This window comes from Molossus molossus, unplaced genomic scaffold, assembly GCF_014108415.1.
Source record: "Molossus molossus isolate mMolMol1 unplaced genomic scaffold, mMolMol1.p scaffold_m16_p_13, whole genome shotgun sequence".
Lineage (NCBI taxonomy): Eukaryota > Metazoa > Chordata > Mammalia > Chiroptera > Molossidae > Molossus > Molossus molossus.
Genome location: NW_023425348.1, coordinates 17,272,357 through 17,296,777, shown reverse-complemented (window position 1 = coordinate 17,296,777; position 24,421 = coordinate 17,272,357). Strand labels below are relative to the sequence as shown.

Genomic DNA, 24,421 nt, shown 5'->3' with positions numbered 1-24,421 from the left:
AGTGCTATCTACTCTTTCTAAACAAGAAGGCTGTGAAGTGATTTATGGAGAAAATATGTGTTAGGCAAGCTTTTTTAGACACTAGTTATAGTGCTGTTGCTTTTGAGTTCAATGTTAACGAATCAACAATATATATTAAATAAGGTGTCTTTAAACAGCAGTGCATGTACAAAGTTGTGAGCTAATCGGTAGATGAAAATGTTTTGACCTGAGGCTCATAGGAGCCTAGTCCTGTGTTTCCTTAGGAGCAATGGTTCAGTATTTGCAGCAACTTTACAGAACATAAAACTACAATGAAAAACAAGAATTGGCTCTAATTTCTCCCTCTTCAGAACTCATGTGTTCTTACCTGCAAGTTTTAATACCAGTTTTATTCAGCAAATGGGACCCTCTGAGGGCCTGGTGCTGAGACCACAGCAAGAACACCGAGCTTATGGTGGGTCGGGGAGAAGGAGGGCATATAAACAATAAATACACATCAGGTGACAGTAAATGCTACAAAGAAACTCTGAATCAGGAGAGGCTTCTCTGGTAAAGGTAATGTGTGTGCAGATACCTAAATGAAGTCAAAGGAAATAGGTAACAAACAGGAAGAGGGAGGATTAAGTACTAAGCCCTGAGAAAGAGTGCCTTCATGGATCAGCAAGGTGCAGCAAGTGAGCATGGGGATGAGTCAGAAGATGAGGTCAGAAAGATAAGGTCAAGAGAAGCCAGGTCATGTGGAACTCTGAAGGGCAATGCTTCTCAGACTTTACATAGCATCAGAATATACAAGGATCTAAAAGATCCTGACTCAGGAAGTTTGGGGTGAGGTCAGATAATTCTGAATTCTACCAAGCTCTCAGCTGATTGCTGTTGGCCCATGGACTCTATCTACTTTGAGAATCAAGGTCATAGGTCACAGTAAGAACTTGACTTTTATCCCAAGATCAGAGATGCCTTTTGTGGGCTCTGAGCAGATAGAGTGATATAACCCTATTTCATACTAATTATAAGCTTGGCCTACTTCCACACTTCCGATTGTGTTATATCAATCTTGACCAATTTCTGTGCCTGTCCTGTATATTAAAAACTGTAGCTTTCTAATATATTGGGTACCTTGCATGTACAAATCTTCTATCACTAGTTTTTCTCATTTTCATATTATTACCCTGGATGTTTTTGCATGTACACGCTTTCAGATACTTTAGAATTACTTTGACAAGTTTTAACCAAAAAGCTGTCAGGAGTTTGATGATGACTGTGCTGCACTAATACCTGCTTAAAAAGCACTGCTGATTATATTAACCAAGAACTAGTCACTGATATTTTCTCCATCTTTCAAACAGTTACTCTTAATGGGGACTTATACATTTCCTATTAAACTTGTTAAAAACATTTTGCTTTTGTTCTTCCTGTTGTGAATGGAGGGTTTTTCTTTCCCCATTATATTTTCTATCTAGTTATTGTTGGTATCTAAAAAAATTATTCTTATACAAACTTTAGTGAACTAGGTATTTCAGTGAACTCTTCATGTTTCTATTAGTGTTTTATTGAGACTCTTGGGTTTTCCAGGCATATAATAAAATCATCAGATTCCCTCTTCCTTATCAATTTTTATGTCTCTTGCTCCATACTTTTATCTCATTACATTGTAATATTAAATAACATCAATTATTTTGTATTGTTCCTGATGTTAATGGGAATGCCTCTAGTGTTTTATTATTAAGCATTATAATGACTACTGGTTAGGTTGTACAACACACACACACACACACACACACACACACACACACCACCTTGGGCAAATTTACCACCCCATGCCTCAGTTTCCTCAACTGTAAAAATACATAATAGTTATTTTGAAATTTAATGAACTAATCAATGTAAAACACTTGGAACAGCACCATGCACATACTAAGTAGCACTCAATAAGTGTAAGCTACATGAAATTATGTTTACATACATCTCTATATATACATATACCATATTATATATAGCCTTTAAAAAACATTTACAGAAATATATTTTCCTCCTTCATGAACTATTTTGAAAAAAATCTGAAATGTGGATTTCATTTAAAATTATATAATTTTTTTCTTTGACTTATTAATATTGTGAAGTATACTAATAGACTGCCTAATATAGAAACATGATTACATTTGGGAATAATTATATATGGTGATATTTCCCTAAAACTTTATATTAATAATCATAAGGCCAGATTGTCATTTTCTTTAACTTTATTTGTTTTGCCACATTTGGGCACCACTATTTTGCTGATATTAGAAAAGGGATATGGTTGGTATCTCATCCAAGCTTTTTCTCAAAGGCAAACCAAGTGCCCAATATACCAAAGGGAGCTAGACTGGTCTGGGCCACGTGTTCCTATACATCTCCACTATTTCTTTTTTTTTCCCATCCTCACCCGAGGACATTTCCATATTTTGTTCAGATAGAGTGGGAGGGGGAGAGAGAGAGAGAGAGAGAAACATCGACATGAAAGGGACACATTGAGTGGTTGCCACCCGCACGACCCATCCAGGACCGGGGACAAACCACAACCAAGGTACGCGCCCTTAGCAGGAACCGAACCCAGGTCTCTCTGGACCACAGGCCGCCGCTGTAACCGCTGAGCCAAACAGGCCAGGGCTCCACTATTTCTGATTACTGGTGTTCTGAAACGTGTCCCTGAACCTTGGTATAAATGTCAGGGTCGAGTTTACTCCAGCATGTGGTTCAAAGAAAAGGGGATGAGCAAGAGGGAAATCTCGTAACTCATGGATATAAGAACCAACACCATACCACACATCCCTCCTCCCGGCTAACCAAGTAACCTAGACAAGTTATTTAACTGCTGTCTCTCAGTTTCTTCAACTGTGAAATGGAGATAATAACACCACCAACAGCATAGGCTTGTTATGAAGATTAAATGAGTTAATATACATAATACCTTAGAACAGTGCTTGGCACATAAATGTTAAATGTTTTTCTTAAAAAGTTTACACTGAAAGTAAAATTGCAATACAAAAAAGCAGAAAACCTTATTTTCATTATTTTATGTTCTCACTGATTTAATTCTTAAACTTTTCTGTTTACTATTAATGGGAAAGATTATGCCCCCTCCCCCCAAAAAAGACTATTATGCAGCAATAGCTACAATTGTGTCCCACTAGCTTCTCTTACCTCATGTTTATTTTTTTTATTTTTTATTTTTTTTATCCTCACCCGAGGATATTTTTCCATTTTTTGCACAGATAGAGTGGAAGGGAGAGAGAGAGAGAGAGAGGGGGGGGGGGGAAACATCGATGTGAAGGGACACATCGAGTGGCCGCCACCCACACGACCGACCAGGGCCGGGGACAAACTGCAACCGAAGTATGCGCCCTTAGCGGGAACCGAACCCGGGTCTCTCCGGACCGCAGGCCGACGCTCTAACCGCTGAGCCAAACTGGCCAGGGCTTACCTCATGTTTATAGAACCAAAATATCAAATGACCTGGAGGTCAAACGCCCTGTGCTATATCTTTGTTCATAATCCTAATAATGTAAATTCTGTTAAATAAATGATTTAGAGGGAAAGAGGAATAACATTTAGTTTGGAAAAGCTAAACATGCTTATCCTTTTATGTAAGAAAAACTGATGATTTAAATGTCATAAAGTACTTTAGTTAGTACTCTATGCTAATTAGAAGATAATGTTAGAAAGCTTAGTAAGGAACATGAGTATGGTTGAAAATCAGTGATTTAGAAAAATACATTGATTTGATGGTGGGGAGGAGTGAAGGAATGAGGGAGAAAATGAAAGTATAAATAGAAGAAAATAAAACAGGCACCTGAGAAAAAACAAAAAGTTTCTTGTGAAAAATGAGAAAACATTCATTTCAGTTAAACAATCTAGATGGTGAGAAACTATTTAAAAATAAAAGGCTGTGGACAAAGAGCAGCCTTCTCTTCTCACCTCAATAACATTTTAATTTCAGTCACAGATTTCCTCAAGTAATAAATCTGTACACCTTCCAGAGTTTGCTTTCTCCTAAGATCTATGTTATTATCTATTGCAAAATTAACTCTATAATAATTATCTCCCTTAAATAACTGTTAACAAAACTTTTTATGTTAAGATTTTAATGGCTCAGGAATGTATTGATAGTAATACTTAAACATAGAGTGCCTTACTTCTTAGTGCATTTTTATAGATGTTAGTTAGTTGATCAAACTTTATTTTAAAATTGTTTACAATACATTTAATAAGTAATACTCGAATGAAAGGCAGGGAAATAGCAGAATAGTCCATGATTACCCAGTCAAAATGAATGAGAGGTTAAGCTAATATTCAATGAATTTGTGTATTCACTCCAAAAACATTTATTTAAATATCTACTATAAGAAAGAGATAATGCTAAGTGGAGAAGATGAGAAAGGGTACAAACATGAATACAGTTGTTACCCTAAGGAATATAAAATTTATACTAGGGAAACCAGTTAAATGAATATCTACATCACATAGGGCAGGTCGAAATTAATGCTATTAATAGAAAGATATCATACAGTATAAGAGACAGAGAAAAGGACTCAGATTTGAGAAGGTCCTGAGAGGTGACATATAAGCTAAGTACTGAATGATGGTGACGACACATTCCTACATCCTATGGTGAATGTGTCTGTGCAAGGGGAAGACGCCAGCGGGTAAGGCAGGGACAGAAAAGATTTCTGCCCACAGAACAATGGAATCAAAGTCCCAGAGATGCGAGAGATGATAAAATATATAGAATTATGTGTAAAAGACTAGAAAGTGGCCAGTTTATGGAAAGTCTTGAAGGCCATACTAGAGTTTCAACTTTGGTCCTGGGAAACGATGGACAGTTTTTAAAATAGGAAATGGGAGTATTTCTACCCACATTTTAGAAAGGTAATGTGGAACCACTGAAGGTTTCTGAGAATGTTAATGATGTGTTTCTAACAACATTTTAAGATAATAACTCCAACTGTATTAATTTTGAGGAGGCAAGAAATGCAAAGAAGACAAGTTAGGAAAGTTTATCATAGTCCAAGCAAAAGGTGTCTGTTATCTAAAGTTATGCAGGAAAAAAAAGAAATAAATATGAGTTGTTTTCTAAGACAGAACCAATAGGTCCAGAAAAGATTTGATACTAAAGACAGAAGAGGAAGGAATAATAAAAAAAAAACAAAACTGATGGCCTCAAATGATACAAATATACTGCAGAATGACTGAGGACATTGGGTAAAGACTATTAATGGTCTTTGAGGGAGCTATTTCTGTGACATGAAGAGAGATGGAATGAACAGACAGCTTAACCATGTTTTTGTGCCAGAGATCACTTTCTCAGTCTAATGAAGTCTAAAGACCTCAATGTAACACTTTTAAATACATAAATAAAAAAACATAGAATTTTATTACAAAGAAGCCAATTATATTAAAATACAGTCATCAAAATATATAAAACTGTGGTATACTGAAATATATGCCTTTTCATTAACACCTTAAAATAAGATATAGCAGATATAAGCACTACAATGATTTTGTAATGAAAAGTGATACTAAAAATATTTACTTCATCTATAACATGATAGAGAACCATTTATGATTTCTATGGGTGACAAAGTCATATATACTGTTATTAATATTGGATTTGTTGCTTATATTCATAATTAAGGCAAATGCTAAATTTAATTTAGAGAATATAAATATAAAGATATAACTTTTTTCTCACCCAGCATCACAGAATGCCCAAATTCTATACATGGAACCTCTGGGGAACCACAGAATCCAGGTTAAAAACTCCTGGTTAAGGGGGAAAAAAAAATCCTGGTAAGTGTGTGCTGAAGAAAATGGTAGTATATGTATTCTTTTAATGAGTTTGGCAGGAAAGGAATAAACTATAGAAGGATAGTTTTTGGGGGGGTGGGGATGGATGTTTTCCTTTTTGTCTTTTTTTTTTCATTTTGCAACTTTAAATCAGGAGAATGGGTTCAGTGGGGCAGGAGAGGAAAAAGGTAAGCACATTTGTCTATGAATGAATGAGAATAAATACAGGACAGTAACTTAGAGGAATAAAGAAGAAAAGCAGAAGTGCTCCTCTGTCTCCCACTCTCAACATCACAGTTCTTCCCAGCCGTTACACGACCTGGTGGGCCAGGACTGACAGCCAATGAAGAGCTGAAGGTGAGGGAAAGACATGTGGCAGGAACTGCCTGGCCTCAAGGAGCAAGAGGTTCCTTTGTGTCACGCTTCTGCCTTATTTCTAACCCATCCTAAATCTTCTTCCCCAGCTCTCAAGATGCCTAGAGGCTTCATGCTGCCATTTGGCAGTCTAAACACTCCCCTCCTAGTTGCTTCTCCGATCTCTCCCCCACCAAAAACCAAAACTCCAAATGAAAGATCAGTGAGGGTATTGGGATACTTATAAGCTTATAGCAAGTATTAAAAATTTAAGTATGAAGGATTCTTGAGGAAGGTACAAGGAATATTATAAGGATAGCTTGCTAAACCATGACTATTTAGATGAAGAGACTGTTAAACAGAAGAATCGTAGCATGCTTCTGGCCCTTGGATCTCCTTCCTTGTACCTGCACCTGTCTTCCACCTCACTCGTGTGTGTTAATGTGTATGTGTGCATGTGCATCACAGAAGCAGGGATAGGGAGGACAGAAACAACTTACCCTATTTCTCACTCCTGGCAGAGGTTCTTAGTCCAATGGGTTTGATAAGCAAAAACCTACTTTATTGGGAAGCAAAGATTTGGCAACTAAACAAATTAGTCAGTCTTCAGAACCAGTCTTTCTAAAATAAGTAAATTGTCACTTTATTTTATATTATAATTCTGATTATCTTTTTAATACAAAAATTATTTCAGAATTTTAATATAAATCCATGTTGAACTGTCCTGCCTATTTTAGGTGTTCATCATCAAATAAGTACCCAATTAAAAGGCACATAAAACTTAAGTACTCATTTGCTATCAAAGTAGGAAATAAACATTTATATGGAATGATCAGGCCCAAGACTCAGCACCTGACAGCACACTTGCCAAACTGGCATTCTGGCTTCCGGCTGTCACTCAGGAGTTCCAAAGTGTGTTCTCCACCTGCCTTGTATGCACTCAAGGTTATCACAGCACGGATGGTCTCGAAGCTAAGCTGCAGCTGCCAACCTGGCACAGGCTTCTGGGCCACCGAGGCCAGCAGTAAAATTTCCTACTTCAACCAAACTCACAAAATTATTTTTGTGACTTTTTTTTCTTATATGCTGATTCCTGATGTTTTTTCAAAACCATATTTTAAACATATACTACCTATACCCCGAACCTGGTCTTAAGTCAAACCTCGCTTTTAAATAAGAATGTTTCCTACTGTTACTCTTATTCAAAAGGGAGGTTTTAAAGACATAAGGACCAATCAGAGGATCTCTCTTTAACGTAATCGAAAGACCTGAAAGAATACTGAAAATTAGAAAATTTAATGGAAAATAAAAGGGCAATAATTTGAAGCATTTTTTTCTTCGGAAAAAAAAGTATTTGGTTAATTTTCTTACAGGAATGACTTGAATTGCCACAACTCTCCATTTTCAAGAATGTGGAATTAATTCCTATAATTCTGCTATACCTCTTTATTCATCCCATCCATGATCAGGTCAGGAAAGAAGAGTTAATCCCCCCCTGCCCCTTGCCAAAGCTTTACAATCTTGGGAGTAAAAGTGGGAAGTATTTGGAAGATGCTCTCTGAAATATGATTAAACTGGTAAAGAGCATAAGGAGAGCCTGGGAGTAACTACAACTGCTGGCTCTTCCAACCCCCAGGACATCCTAGGCAACACAGAAGGGAGAAAACCAGGCCTAAGACATCTAAGATCTACACGCAGATAAAGCCATTTAAGAAACTCAAATACTTTTAAAACAAACTGGGAAATCAGCTTATTTAGTTATACCATTCTATCCTTACACAAAAATGACAAAAAGCCCTGACAATCCAAAACATTAGATTTACTTCTCTTATCTACAGACCTAAAATGATGATAATGGCATCAAACTCAAGGGCATACAGTATTTAAACAACAATAAAAATGACCCTTATCTCAAGTACTCAAATAATTCACTAAGAGTTGCTTGACTTCAAAATTGAGATACAGACAGACATTTGTGCTAGACCAACTTTCCAAGGCTTATGGAAAATTCAAACCAAAAGAACGGAAACATACACTGACCTTGATATAAAAAATGAGAAATTAGCAGCAGATAGCTAAAAATAAATTTAACCACCCCCCCAAAAGCCCCAGGATCTGTAAATTAAAATTATCTTCCAAATAACTCTGTAGTTAAAGAAACACAAAGAATAAAATTCTGGAAATTTAGAAATGGATGACAATAAAATTATAACCTATAGAATGTGGCCAAACTGATATTCAAAGGAAAAATTAATAGTGTAAATGTATTTAATAAAAAACAAGAAATAAAATATTTATTTTATTTTATTAATTAATAAAACATTTAGCACCCATTTCTGATAAAAACGCTCAGCAATGTGGGAATAGAGGGATCATATCTCAACATAATAAAAGCCATATATAAAAAACCTACAGCCAACATCATACTCAATGGGCAAACACTAAAAGCATTCCCCTTAAAAATGGAAACAAGACAGGGATGCCCACTTTTGCCACTCTTATTCAACATAGTACTGGAAGTCTTAGCCATAGCAATCAGACATGAAGAAAAAATAAAATAGATCCAAATTGGAAAGGAGGAAGTGAAACTGTCATTATTTGCAGATGACATGATATTGAACATAGACAACCCCAAAGACTCCATCAAAAATCTACTAGACTTAATAAATGAATTTGGCAAAGTAGCAGGATACAAAATTAACGTCAAGAAATCAACAGCATTCTTATACACCAATGATGAACTCACAGAAAAAGAAACTAAAAAAAATCCCATTTATCATCGCAGCAAAAAACATTAAGATACCTAGGAATAAACTTAACCAAAGAAGTAAAGGACCTTGTCACAGAAAACTACAGGTCATTGAAAAAAGAAATAGAGGACGATATAAAAAAGTGGAAGCACAAACCTTGTTCATAGATTGGAAGAATTAACATCATTAAAATGTGCATACTACCCAAAGCAATCTATAGATTCAATGCAATCTCCATCCAAATACCAATGACATACTTTACAGAAATAGAACAAACACTCCAAAAGTTTATATGAAACCAAAAAAGACCCCAAATAGCCACAGCAATCTTGGAAAAAAAGAACAAAGTAGGACAGATCACATTATCAGATATTAGGTTATACTACAAAGCCACTGTAATCAAAACAGCCTAGGACTGGCACAAGAACAGGCAGATAGATCAATGGAACAGAACAGAGAACCCAGAAATTGACCCAAGATAATATGCTCAATTAATATTTGACAAAGGTGGTAAGAGCATACAGTGGAGTCAAGACAGCCTCTTCAATAAATGGTGTTGGGAAAATTGGACAGTTACTTAAAAAAAAATGAAGCTAGACCACCAACTCACACCATACACAAGAATAAACTCAAAATGGTAAAAGACTTAAATGTAACTCGTGAATCCATAAAAATTCTAGAAGAAAATGTAGGCAACAAAATGTCAGACATCAAATGAAGAATTTTCACTGACAACACACCTAAGGCAAGAAAAACAAAGGAAAAAATGAACACATGGGACTACATCAAACTCAAAAGCTTCTGCACAGCAAAAGAAACAACCATCAAAATGGAAAGGGAGCCCTGGCCGGTTTGGCTCAGCGGTTAGAGCGTCGGCCTGCAGTCCTGAGAGACCCGGGTTCGGTTCCCGCTAAGGGCACGTACCTCGGCTGCAGTTTGTCCCCGGCCCTGGTCGGTTGTGCGGGTGGCAGCCACTCGATGTGTTCCTTTCACATCGATGTTTCTCTCTCTCTCTCTGTTTCTCTCTCTCCCGCCCACTCTACCTGAACAAAAAATGGAAAAATGTCCTCGGGTGAGGATAAAAAAAAAAAAAAAAAAGAGAAAATGGAAAGGGAACCTACCACTGGGAGACCATAATTGCCAATGATGCATCAGATAAGGAATTAATTTCCAAAATATATAGAGTACTCATACAACTCAACAAAAGGAAGACAAAGATCCCAATAAAAAAAAAAAATGGGCAGAGGACCTAAATAGACACTTCTCCAAACAGGACATACAAATGGCCAAGAGACATATGAAAAAATGCTCAGCGTTACTAATCATCAGAGAGATGCAAATTAAAACAACTATGAGGTATCGGTTCACACCTGTCAGAATGGCGCCATCAACAAATCATCAAACAACAAGTGTTGGCAAGGGTGTGGAGAAAAGGGGACTCTAGTACACTGCTGGTGGGAATACAGACTGGTGCAGCCACTATGAAAAACACTATGGTGTTACCTCAAAAAGTTAAAAATTGAACTGCCATTTGATCCAGTGATCCCACTTCTAGGAATATACCCTAAGAAGCCGGAAACACCAATCAGAAAGAATATATGTACCCCTATGTTCATAGCAGCACTATTTATAATAACTAAGGTCTGGAAACAACCCAAGTGTCCATCAGTAGATGAGTGGATAAAAAAGCTGTGGTACATGTACACGATGGAAGAAAAAAAGATCTCTTACCATTTGAGATGACCTGGAGGGACCTGGAGAGTATTATGCTAAGTGAAACAAACCAAGCAGAGAAAGACAAATATCACATGATCTCACTTATCTGTGAAATATAATTAACTAAACAAACTGATGAACAAAATTGACCAGAGACATAGTGGTAGGGTACAGACTGACAAACCCCAGAAGAGGGAGAAGGGGGGGGGGGGAGATAAACCACAGAACATATATGCATGTATGCATAACCAATGGACATAGACCACAAAGCTGGGGAAGGGGAGGAGGGTGTCAATGGGGAAAAAAGGAGAAACATCTGTAACAAAAACAAATTAATAAAAATAATTAATAAGAAAAATAAAAAAACATAAAAAAATAAATAAAACATTTAAATTGTAAAGATTAAAATGAGCAAACCAAAATAAAGGTGGGCAAAGGAATATTATTAAAAGTACAAATAAATTGGGAAGCAAAAAGAAAAAGAACTGGTAAATAAAATGAAGAGCTAGTTCTAAATGATGAAGGAATGAATGAGTGAGTGAATAATTTCCTAAAAGTGTGACTAAGAGGTTGGGAACTCTCAAATATGTAACATTACAAATATAATATTCAATCAAATAAAAGGTATTCTTTGCATAAATCTTCATGCCAATAAATTAAGAATCTACAATTAAAGCTGATTTAAGAAAAGGCTGCAAGTATGAATAAACATAGAAAAAATAAAAGCCCTCTATTCTATTCTGGACAAACAATGCTAGACTGTTAGGTTTTACGGCTGTATTCTGCAAAACCTCAAAGCATCTGGAAACTCCTGTTAGATTAGGGTGCTGAAGAAATGGAAAGCATCCAAACTGGTTTATGAGGTTAGCATAATTCTGTTGACAAAACCCAACATAGATGGCACCAAAACTAACCAAATATATGTATATGTTTACTTACACTATATACAAAAGTTCTAAATATAAGAAAGATAATTTATGTAGTATATTCAAATTATAATGATACATATTAACCAGGTAGATTTTATTCTGTAATATTTTTTTCTAATATTGAGCAACTTTGTTAATTTAATTTATTACACATATTCATTAAAGGTTCTGTGTTAGACTGAGTGTGGGAGATGAAAGAAGAACATGAGGAATCAAGAACTTCTAGATTTTTAGTTTGTACAGCTGAGAGGGTAGTAACACTGAAGTGGGGAAGATCAGTAAAGGAACAGATTTGGGAGGATGTTTCAGATAATTTTCATTGCAGATACCAATAGCTATCCAAGTGGTGCTGTCCACAAAACAGCTGTGTAAAGAAGAGAAGTAAGGATTGAAGATAGAAATTTGGTAGTTATCAGCATGTAGATTGTATTAAAAAATTTAATGGATAGAAAACTAAAGAAAAAGAGATGCCAGAACCAAAATTTTTGTAACATAAAGATAGAAAGACACTACCTAGATTTGTGCATACCATATTTCCATGTAGTATATATTGCTATGCTTAATCATTTTAAAAAACATGCTAAATTAGGACATCCGTAAACAAATTACTTAAAAACTTCATGATACCACAAGGTGGTCTTGCTAGTCTCTGAAAAGTTCAATGTCACTAGCACTGTCATTGTGTGAGTTTTAAATGATTTGAATCTTTCTTGGGTGGGGATGGGGTGGCAGTGGTTTTCAAAGAAGTTGAGTAAGGAGGGTACTGGGATCCTGATTCTAAGATCTTATTTGAATAAAGAGTTTTATTCCAGGGGGCAAAACTGTTTCATTTACCTTTGCTAATATTTTATAAATGATGTAACAAGAAGAACAGGTCTCAAAGTTTTTATCACTGAGACAAGAATAGAATTTTTTTAAGTGGGCTGAAAGCAGTAAAATTTCAGCCTTACCGCATTTAAACTGACTGCATGTTCAATTAAACATGAGTTAAATGATGAAAAAATATTTTTAAAGATGTGTCCAAAAGATTTAGGGATTTAATAATTTAATGGAATCTTCCCATAGTATGCACATCTCAAAGTTTCTCACATTTAACTTTTATAGATATTTTCCGGAATATGTGTATAAAAGCAGGGGAAATCTGTGTTAGGAAACAAGAGCCATCACAATTTGAAAAGTAAAATATCAGAGAGGAAGTCCCATTAAAGTAAGAAATAAGTCCAAATACCCACTATTAATACTGTTCTCTGATTTCAACCAATGCAATAAGAAAAAAAAGAATTATAATATTGGAAAAAAATTGATATTATTGGCTCACTGTTTATATATCCTGATAATCAAGAGACTTAACTGAAAAAGTATTGGACTAAGTCCTTCAATTTAACTCACAGAATATAAAAGAGTTCAGTAAGGTAGCTAGATGGGTATTTAAAAAATAACTTTCCTTTACATCAGCCACTGCCAGGTATAAAACATAGGTATACCAAGTATAAAATATAATGAGGAAAATCTCATTCTTTTTTTTTTTTACATATATTTTTATTGATTATCTAGAGAAAGAAGAAGGAAGAGAGAGAAACATCGATTGGCTGCCTCCTGCATGCCCCCTACTGGGGATTGAACCTACAATCCAGGTATGTGCCCTGACCAGGCATCTAACTGGTAACCTCTCGGTGCATGGGAAAAAGCTCAAACAACTGAACCACACTGGTCAGGGTGGAAATCTCATTCTAAATCTCTCAAAGACTTCAGTGCTTTAATTATACAATATCAATTGATCTCCACAACCATGATATTATATATTACTATGATAACAGGTACTATTACCAAATGTTATGACAAACAAAGGCTTAGGGAAATAAGAAATTTGCCCAAGATAACATAGCCAGTAAGTGTCAGAACAGAATTCAAACTGTCTTTTTGATACTACAGAATAGGCTTCTTAGCACTATTATGGACATTCTTGTCTATCAAAATAACAAAGACAGGTTGGATGGAGAAACTGTGATACTCCTGCATTGCAGATAAGAATATACATCGGTGCAACTTTTCTAGAGGGCAATTTGCATGATTACATATAGAAATTTATTAAAAATATATTCATCAGTGTGTACTAAGATCTATATACATGTACATTTATCACACTGTTGTTTACAACAAAAAACACTCGTCACATTCTAAATACTCAACAGTATGAACTTGATTAAGTTGCAGTACTTGACTATGTTGGAAAGTCATTCAGCCAATATGACAGAGGAAAACACATGATATATTGAATGAACAACAAGAAACTACATATGCATATAATTTTAAAAATAGGATGTGTTTATATTGACAAAAAAGAAAAAGAAAAAGAAAGAAAACACTAATACCAAAACTTTAAGTTATATCTCTAGGTGAGAACGGTAGATGATTTTCACATCACTTTATATTTTCTCTGATTTTGAAAAATGTGATAAAATGGAAGTAGTTAATAGAAATGCAGTTTAAAAACATTTCTCTATTTAAAACTATTTTTCTTGTGTATGATATTGCTAATTTTAACATACTTATAGCCCATGATTTTTATGTTACTTAAGACAGTAACAAAACAGAAATAATACCTACTTTATCAAAATAATTTATTGCACATTTAAAGCTTTATACAGCCGTACTAATCACTGAACATTACAGCAAAGTTCCAAAAAAGTATCTAATACATAATCATCAACTAAGTGGGGCAATAAAAGAAAATCATGACTTAAAGGTAAAACAAAAAACATCTAAGTCAACAATGAGGTGGTAGCTTCAGTTATTTGGAAAACCTGTTCCCTGTAAGTGGACAAAAAAGTTAAGATTTGAAACAGACTAAGTCACAGAATAAGGATAAAATTAAGCCCACATAATTTTGAATAGGAAATAAGTACAGATGACTAAGAACAAAGAACAAAAACTAATTTTAGCTTTACCCTAAAAGACATGAATAGATTTGAAAGTCCTTTGAAAAATCTAAATTATAAACTGATATTTAAAGCAAAAATAGTCAACTTGACTTTATAGAAATTTTATTTGTGATAATCCCAATTATTCAGAACACAATTAAGAGCCAGTGAATAAGTAGGCAGAAAAAATAAAATCTCTGTCCAATCAAATCAATGGATACTATTAAATAATTTTATACTAATATTGAGTACCTTCTATGTGCCAGGCACTTGCACACTTATTATCTTGAAACAGTAAAAACAGCTCTGCCAAGTGCACAGTGTTTGATGAATCAGAAATCAAAGAGAAACTTGGTCACAGCCAGGGCAGAGCTGGGATTCAAATCCAGGTTTAGCTGATTTCAGAGGCTCCACCTGCTCTCTCCATACAGTACAATCTTTCAGTCCTGAGCATCCTAAAAGCCTTCAATCACTGCCTAAGTACTTTTATTTTGGATATAATATTAGCTGTTATGCAGTTTCATAGTCCATAGCAAATATCTGCTGCATACTAGAAGGAAGGAGTGACAATGTTAGCAAGGAACAGCTAATATCAAGGAGAAAACACCAAAAATCATTGATATAAATTAATACAAATCATGGAGTCCTGCTGTTCCCCACCATCTTCAAACAAAAGAAAAGTGTAGCAAGTATTGCTATTTAGGATAAATCAGAAATCTCAATAACCTTGGTAAAATTACTATTTCTAGGCATGAGCTCCATCACCTGGAAAATAGGCAAAACAACAGTGTAAACCCTATAGAATTGTTATAAAACTATATTAGTTTTAACGTGAGTGCTTAACACTATGCTTGGCATAGAGTTAGTGCCCCCAAAATGTTAGCTATTATTATATTTCATAAGTGAAATTACAGGCTACATATTATTTGAAGGTAGAAAAGTATAGTGCATGTATATATATATATTCTTCCATTTAAAATAGTTAAAATGTTTTGTTCTTGAAAGACTAACTTGTTTGAAAATTTACTTTTATAATCTCCTTCCCCTGTTAAGTGGGGTAGATAAGGTTAATTATATTCTTACACGACAAATGTGCATGGCCTCTCAAGAAATCACATTATGCATTCTAAGTTAATTTAAAAATGTTTAGGTAGAAACAATCATGTTATTTGCCCTGTGTTATTGTGTCCATCTCTTAACCATGTACTGGCTTTTGTTCATCCTACCCACATCACCAGATTATTATTATTTAAAGTACTATATGGTCTTTAACGAGAAAGACACACTCATGAAATTTTCCACCATGTATCAAGCGCCATAGAAGACTGGGACCATGGAGTCCTCCTCAGGCAGCCCAGAGACTATGAACAAGATAAAACATCTTAGGCACAGTATCAGGTACTGTTATCCATATTTTGTATTACCAGTTAATCCTTATGGTCTAGGAAGTGAAGAGCAGAAGCACAGAAAGCAGAAAAGAAATAAAAAACAAAGAAGAAATAATTATGTATCACTAAATATGCAGTGTTATGAAATATATAGTATTTTGAAAACACAAGGAGTAAGCAAATAATTTTGCCTAAAACTGGGGAATTAGGATATGCTTCTAGGTTTTTACTTTAAAACCCAAGTAAAAATCCTATAAAGTATAACTACAGCAATAAAAAAATTGTCAGGAAGATATTTATCAAAATATTTACAACTTGTACTACTTTATCAATTTAAAATATAAGTTGGAAAAATATTTAAATTAGATATTAATGCCCATATAACAAACTGTCAAAATTTTAAAAGTTAAAGTGCATTCAAACTCGGTACGCAATCAGCACTCTCACTCAGCTAACTAGTGTACACTTCAGCAAAACTATTCTGGAAAGCATTTTGGCATCAAAAACCTAAAAGTGTATTTATAATCTTGTATGATTACTTCTAGGAATCCAACCTAAGAACTAAGATGCAGAAATTTTTTTTTTACTGGGATGTTCAACTTAAGAATTATGATATTTAAATTTTGGCAAAACACACACACACACACACACACACACACACACACAATGTTTAACTGAAATAGGAGAATGATTAAATAAAATAACATATTCTTAGGAAGAAATGTTTGAAATATTTTTAATGGCTTAAGAAAATCCTTCCTGTATGTGAAAAGGGGAAGGTGTATGTTAAAATCCTTGGTGCATGTTAAAAGCTCTTTAAAAAGTACTATCCAGCCCTGGCCGGTTTCGCTCAGCGATTAGAGCGTCGGCCTGCGGTCCTGAGAGACCTGGGTTCGGTTCCCGCTAAGGGTATGTACCTCGGTTGCAGTTTGTCCCCAGCCCTGGTCGGTTGTGCGGGTGGCAGCCACTCGATGTGTCCCTTTCACGTCGATGTTTCTCTCTCTCTCTCTGTTCCTCTCCCCCCCCCCCACTCTACCTGAACAAAAAATGGAAAAATGTCCTTGGGTGAGGATAAAAAAAAAATAAAAAGAAATTAAAAAGTACTATCCAATTATACAAGGAAAAGACGTATCTTTTAAGAACCAAACTCATAAGATGCTTCTATTACATTATTTAAACCTCACAATAACAGACACATTTATGAACATGTATTAGGTTCCAGAGATCTTAATATTTGGTAAAACAGAGACACAGCCTAAGTTGGAACTCTTGCTCTGCCATTATTGTGAGACTCATTATTTAACATTATGGTTTCATTTCATCATAAGAAAAAAAAAAGTAATGAAATACTTTTTCATAGAAGTCTAGTAAATATTAAATGCATTAATACAGGTGGAGCACTTAGAACAATGCTTGGCATGATAAATTATCAATCTGATACTACAATGGAGTAAACAGATCTAAGCTGCGGTCCAAATAACAAGGCTGAGCCAGGCAAAGGGTGAGGAGGGCTAGGGAAAAATGTTCAAGGTGAGCAGGGAGACCTTGGGATTTTCTGCTTATTCCCTATACACCCTTAACGATTTGATAATTATCTTACAGGCAGAATGCTTTGAATGTTCAGAATGTGCTTATGGACTTGTCTTTGGTCTAATTCACTGTGCATAAGAATTACTGTCAGTGTTGTGACATAAAATCAGATATACCCAGTAGGCCTTATGGGTGACTATTCTCCAGTTTCATCTTAAGAAAGCAAAACAATCCTCTGTTGAATAGAAACATTCATACATTCAAACATTCAAACATTTCATCAAGAGAAAATGATACCGAATGACCAAAATATTGACTATATTTTGGGATGAAATAGATTTTTAAAAATCACATTCTCAATTGTTGATAATTTCTCTGATCTGTTCATAATGAAACAGCAGCAATGATTATAACATGTTTTTGATGAATCTCAACATTATAGCTTTGTAATGGCATATTTTATACGCTGTAGGTCCATGAGGCATATTAACACTTAAAACACAAAAATATTTTTTAGAAAATTTGGTATATTTGAGATCCAACCCTAAATTCTCAGTTTTTTAGGTTTAAATTCAGAATTCTGATTTAATAAATTTTTGTTGTTTACTTGTTATTTAACATTTTTCTTTCCAAGAACTAGGCTGCCAAAATTATCTTTGCCACCTTAATCACCCACTATCACCATCATCCACTGAATGCTCTGGAGACATTAGGCCTCCCAATCCCTGCTTTCCTGTCAGGGTCCATTGACTTACAGTAGTCATTTAGAAATGACTCACCCACAGCCAGCTTTACCTACAGGCAATACCTCATTTTATCATGCTTTTTTTTTTTCTTATCTTCACCCGAGGACATTTTTGCATTTATCTTCAGACAGAGTGGGAGGGAGAGGGGGGAAGAGAGAGAGAAACATCGACATGAGAGGGACACATCAACTGGTTGCCACCCCCATGACCCCAACCTGGGCTGGGATGAACTGCAATCAAGGTACCTGCCCTTAGCCGGATCCGAAACAGGGACTCTCTGGTGCTGGATGCTCTAACCGCTGAGCCAAACCTGCCAGGGCTATTATGCTTCTCTTTATTGTGCTTCACAGATATTTTGTTTTTGTTTTGCTTAAAAATGGAAGGCAAGACCCTCCACCAGCAAAACGATTAACACTTCCTGTATTGTGCTGGTCTGGAAAGGAACCTGTGATATCTGAGGTATGCTTGTACTTGAATCCCACCTTTGAGGCCTAGCATGCAGCCTTCCCCAATACCTGAATTTACTTCTCTTCTATCATTGAAGACATTTGATCTAGCATTATGTTCCATCTGTTCACAATCTCCTTTTACAGGTCAGGGGCCTTACTCAGCACCTAGACTGAAACTAAATAATTATTTGCTGAGGGAATAGTTTACCAGTCTCAAAATAACGATAACCACAGATTAGTTTGCAATCCTAAATTCTAACACTGAAAGAAAAAAACTTCCTACTTCACAACTTGTTTCTTTAAAACTGCAATCAAATCAGAATGAAAGTAGAATTCTTCTGAATTTGTGTACAAGAACAATGAAAAAGGGTATAAAATGACATAAAAAGTCATAAAATGATAACACTTTATATGTGTCATAGAAAATAAAATTAATGTAGAAACCATTGTGGTCTGCTAGAATGAAGGTAACCCGGTTGAAGAATGAGAAAAAATTTTTAAAAATACAATTTCCATTAACCACTTGGGGTCCAATTTGGCGGATGTAATCCATGAAAACATAGCTCCAGACAAGCCACTAATATAAAGTAGGATATCATTATTAGTCTGGTAACTAAAACAAAAAGGTAGTAAAAGAAAGTGACTAATAAAAACTCCATCAGCATACAAACATTCCAAACTTCTGTTTCCTATCCTTTAATATTTTCCATTATAATGAAATAGTTTCATTATTAAATGTAGGCTAAAAATACTGGCTTCTTTTCTGTTATTGTTTTGTTTTAAGGTTCATTTTACTTTGTTTATAGTGTTTAAGTACTTTTGTGATGACAGATGCTTAGAGGCAGAATTGTAACTTATTTTGAAAAGTAAAACCCATTCTTAAATTAAAATACTCAAATATTTTGAATTATAGATGAACAGTCAGTTACTAGACCATTTTGATATTTTTAGGGTGCCTGTAAGTAGACAGATTTAGGTAACTTAAAATAAGAATGCCAAATTGGAAGAAAACAGGTGAAGAGAGAGGCAAGTGTGAAATAAGCATCTTCCTGAGGTTATTAAAATAAGATAACTTCACAAATATTTGGTGCTGTTATTTTTATATTCAAACATCAGATAACACCAATATTTAAAAAAAAAACTACTACTAAAATTAATTGTATATGTAAATGATCAAAGAAATGGAAGTCATACCCATTGAGCTCTAAATATATTAAGATTTTAAAAATAGAAACATAACTGTATTCATGACTTCTTGTGGTACTTAGAAAGTTCAAAAAATATGTTTGAGGCATATCCACTGTTTTCTGCATTAGAAAAATATGATGAAAGTGAAGAAATGAAGAACTTTCCAAAATTTCTAAATATACAGTACTTAGCCCAAAGTATTTTTGCATCTATTGTAAGATGGTAAAAAGAAAAGATCTGACACGACAAGGGCCTCCGGGCCTGGGGATATTCCAGTCTTGCAACCAATAGGAAAACTTTCCCTAAATCTGAATTAGCATTTCACCTCTTTATCACAATACACAGAGCACAAACCGGGGCTGTTATCCTTGCCCAAAATGCAAGAAACCCAGTTAGAAAAACCTGTACTTGGAAGTTATGGCTGTTTTCTAAGGAATTAAAAAGGGGTGAAGGATGAGACAGTTTACAGAAGAGAAGCAGGATTCATGTCTCCAAGTTATATTTGTAACACGTCTTTGAACGGAGTGCACAATGTGAACCAGTCCAGCTGAAATGAACGCTGGGTGACCATGGAAATCCGGCTGGAGCCAAAGTGAGGGGTGCAAGCCGGTCGAGGTGGGGTGAGGGTATACGTTAGGGCCGGGGCGGCGCGGCGCGGCGGCGGTTTGCGTGCCAGGGTGGATGGACACACAAGCTACGGTCTGGGGCTGGAGCTGTCGGATGCTGCCTCACCCACGAGCGCGCGAGGGTCCGAGCCGCAGGGCTGGGGGTCCGTTTCCTTCCGGGGCGCCGAGCTCGCCTCCATGTTCGGCGGCCGTGCCCTGGGGCGGGCAGGGTGGACCGGTGCCCTAGGCCGCGGGGCCGCGGAGGCCGGCCTCACCTCCCCGAGACCCCGGCGGGGCGGCTCTGCCGGCGCGGAGGATGCGCTCGGCTTTCCCCTCGGCCCCACCCGAGTCCCGGGGGCCGCGGATTCAGTGACTCAACCTCCGGGCGTCCGACCCGCCTGGGCCCGAAGATCACCGGCTCCGCCGCTCCCGCCCCGGCTCCTCCGCCCCGCGCTCCGCCGCGGCCTCCCGGCCCGCCTCCCTCCCCTCGCCCGCTCCCTCGGGACCGAGCTCCCGCGGGGGCCTCCACACCTTCCCGAGGGACAGACCTGGGGACCGCTACCCGGCATGGCCAACCGCACGAGGAAGCGGCGAGCGGGCGCGGGGCCGCAGCGACAGCGGCCCCCTCGGCCCGCCCCGCGCGCCCTCCCCGGCCGCGGCCCCGCGCCCCTCCGCGGGCTCGCCCCACACACCGTCCGCACGCGCGCGCATGGCCGCCGCCGTGTTGCTCAACCTACTTGCAGTCTCTTCTCAGCAGCCATCACACCATGCCCTGGACGCCGGGCAGCCCCGGGGCCTCCGGTGCCGGCGCTCTCGCTCAGCCCTGGGGCGCGGCGGCCGCCGCTAGGGCGCGGGGCGAGCGGGAGGCTCCCCCATGCCGCCCGCCCGCCCGCCGGCCCCACGCCGGCCCGGCTCAGGCGCGCCCGCGCCGCTGCTCCGCGGACAGCGGGCCGGCTCTCCCCCTGCCTGCTCGCTGCTCGACCTCCCGCCCGCAGCCGCCGCCGCCGCTTCCTCCTCCCCTTCCCTCTTCCTTCTCCTTCGCCTCCTGTGGAGTCGAGGTTGGCAAACCAGCACCTGCTGCTGGAGATCACCGAGAACTGAAACAGGAAACCCCCAGCCAAGGGGAAAACCCGGGAGGCGTGGAGAGGGATGAGGGGAGCTGCGGGAACCTGTCGGGCTCGACCTAGCCGCCGGGGCTGCCCGACGTCCCCGCGCCTCCGCCCCTCGCGCCCCTTCCCTGCCCGCCCGGGCCCCCGCCTCCCTCCCCGCTGCCCAGCCGTGGCCACTGGGCGCCTGTCCGCTCGGCTACGCCTCTCCACCCTGCAAAGCACGGACCACCCCTGGCAGTCCAGGAGATCTGCCTTCTTACGGCAGGTTTCCCGTGGTTGTTTGCTTATGATCAATAAACCATAATAAGGAAAACCCACAGCTGTCATTAGCAAGACCAATGGGGAACTTCAACAAATGAAGCTGTTGGGATTTCTTCCAGGGGAAGGACTTTTTGCGGCAAGGAAACTGGCCTCGTTGGAAATGGCAGGGTGTCAAAATCGAGGTTAACCCCAGGATAAATTCAGCTCTCTTTCGGGAGGTTGGGAAGAGACAGCCTTCAACACTGACGTGGACTCCGGAGTTAGGAGTGTGGAAAGCACTGGGAGCAGAGAGCTTTCAACCTCTGCGAATTGTACAACACCCAGCACAAGCTAGGTCAGCATTTCAGAAATGTTCAAATAGTCTTATTCACTGGCCTGTGCAGTTGTCACCAGGTGCCTCACCCCCTCCCACCCCCCCACCCCCGCTTGGACAGGGTGCCTCAGCTTTTAGAGCCAGAGGGAAGGGGACTTATGTGGATCGTATCCCTGCTGTGTGCCACAGGCAGGGTAGCCGGGTTTAACTGCATTATCTCGTTTAAGGTTCACCACAGCCATGTGAGCTAGGTGTTAGAATCCCCTTTATCGGTCAGAAAAATTGATTGAAAAAATTTCCCAACATTACACAGCGTGAATATGAAGGATTCAGATCTGTTTGCATCCAAAGCACATATTTGTTTCACTGGAACAGAATTCATGCCTTTGATAACATTTTCACCTTCAATAAAATTATTTCTTGCCTCTCTGAATTGTTTTAAATAGGGTATATATGGTTCAAACCTGGATTTCTTGACTTTGCATTGTCTACTTAATCATAGTGATATCCATGATGCTTATTGTGGCTCAAACTTATTTTCTAGTTTAATGTTCTCTTCCTCTCTCTAAAAAAATCTGCTTTTATTGCTTAGTTGAGCAGCACAGATGTCCTCACCTCTTAGGCGGGCATATGTTGCTCTTTAGCTATTGATAATGGGGACCCAGCTGAGGGCATCCTAACACCATCTCCACCTGGGAGATGAAGGGGGAGCATCTCACTGAGCTTGCTTTCCACTTCAGTAGAACAGTCTTAGGAGTTAGTAAATAAAGTAGCTGGCTCATAGACTTCTTTTTGAGCATATGAAAGCCCGCTGGTCCATAATTTTAGTGCCATCCTCAAGACCCCTAGGGAGTCTGGCAACGTGCTTTCTGCAGTCAAGACCGATCTGATTGGCAGGAAGGGAAGCATGCTTTGAGAAAGCATCTCCTGTTTACTGAACCAAACCCTCAAATGTCTCTTGAGTGGTATTAGGGAGGGTGGGGAGTTAGAAAGAGCCTGGCTGGCTTGCTGACAGCAATAAGTGATGGCATTTTTGTCCTGATTTTTGAGAAGCCAGGGAGTTCCCCTACTCCACAATATACCATCCCTGCAACCTACTTTATTTTCCTTGATTGACTCAACTGAATTCCAATATTGATTAAGCATAGTTTATAGACCAAGGCACTGTATTAGGTCCTTTGGAGGTAAGAGACATGAGCGATTACTATAACTGCTAACACTTAGTGAATGTCTACCATGTTCCAGGCACTATTCTAAGCACTTTGCATGTTCTCTCTCATACAATGCCCACAAAACCCCTATGAGAGAATAGCTAACACTATTTCCATGTTATAGATGAGAAAACTGAGACCAAAAATACAGTCAGTAAATAACAATATAAAGACTGAAATGTAGGCAGGCTGGCTGGAATCAGGAACAATTACGTGAATAGGATACTGCTCTTAATTACCTTAATGTGTAGTTGTAGAGATACAAACATAACAAAATTAAAAGAAAACCAAGAAGACATGAGAATTTACAAGAGTTAAATGTGTATCTGGGTAATAAATGAAAGTTCAGAGCACACAGGAATCTCAGTTGGAGTGGTTAGGGAATCTACATAGAAAATGACTCTGAGTTTCATAAAGGGAACATTTAAGCTGGAAAATGATGATGAGCAATATTTTGATAAGCAGAAAGTATAAGGAAGGGCACATCAGAGGAACTGCATGAACAGAGAGTGCCAGGGAAATTTAGAAAATAGGGATTAAAAAACAAACAAACACTGGAGAGGACTAAATTACACAGAGACTTCAACAAAGAGAGAGGGGGCAGATGGGAGGGAAGGAGAGAGAGTTTGACCTTAAATACAGTGTGGACTCTATGAAGGGTTTTTAACAGAAAGTGACACAGAGAACATCCTATTTTAGGAAAATCAATACTACGATGGATATTGGATGGTTTGGAAAGAGGAGGGATTGAAGCAGGAACATAGGCTTGGAGACCTATATGGGAACACTGACATGAAATAATGAAGTAAATAGAGAGAAAAAGAAAGAACAGGTTAGTGGGACGTTGTGATTTAATAATTACCTAGGTTTTCTGAACGATTGGATATATTTGATGAAGATGGAATTAAGAAAAGGGAGAAGTCTAAATGACGTGTGATGTTACTGGAAAAATGGCCACGTTTGGGGCAAAGGAACTACTCTTTTGGGAAAATGTTTTGAATAGTTTGGTTTTAGGCAAATATTTATGGTAATTGTGGGATATCCATGTGGAAATATTTTATAGTATATCTAGAAAGAGAAAATGATTGGGTAAATGAGGCTTCTATCTACTATTAAGAGAGTATGAAAATTGTAAGTGATCAC

At 38.0% G+C, this 24,421-nt stretch overlaps 1 protein-coding gene across 1 annotated transcript in view; it reads right to left on the bottom strand.

Annotated features, from left to right (window-relative positions):
• Positions 1 to 21,167, bottom strand: part of ZC3H12C (zinc finger CCCH-type containing 12C) — a 65,829-nt gene extending 44,662 nt beyond the window's left edge. The window contains exon 1 of the mRNA XM_036259478.1: positions 21,122 to 21,167. Coding sequence (XP_036115371.1) covers positions 21,122 to 21,145 — 24 coding nt within the window. The 5' untranslated portion in view covers positions 21,146 to 21,167. The remainder of the gene's footprint in view (positions 1 to 21,121) is intronic.
• Between the last annotated feature and the right edge of the window lie 3,254 nt (positions 21,168 to 24,421).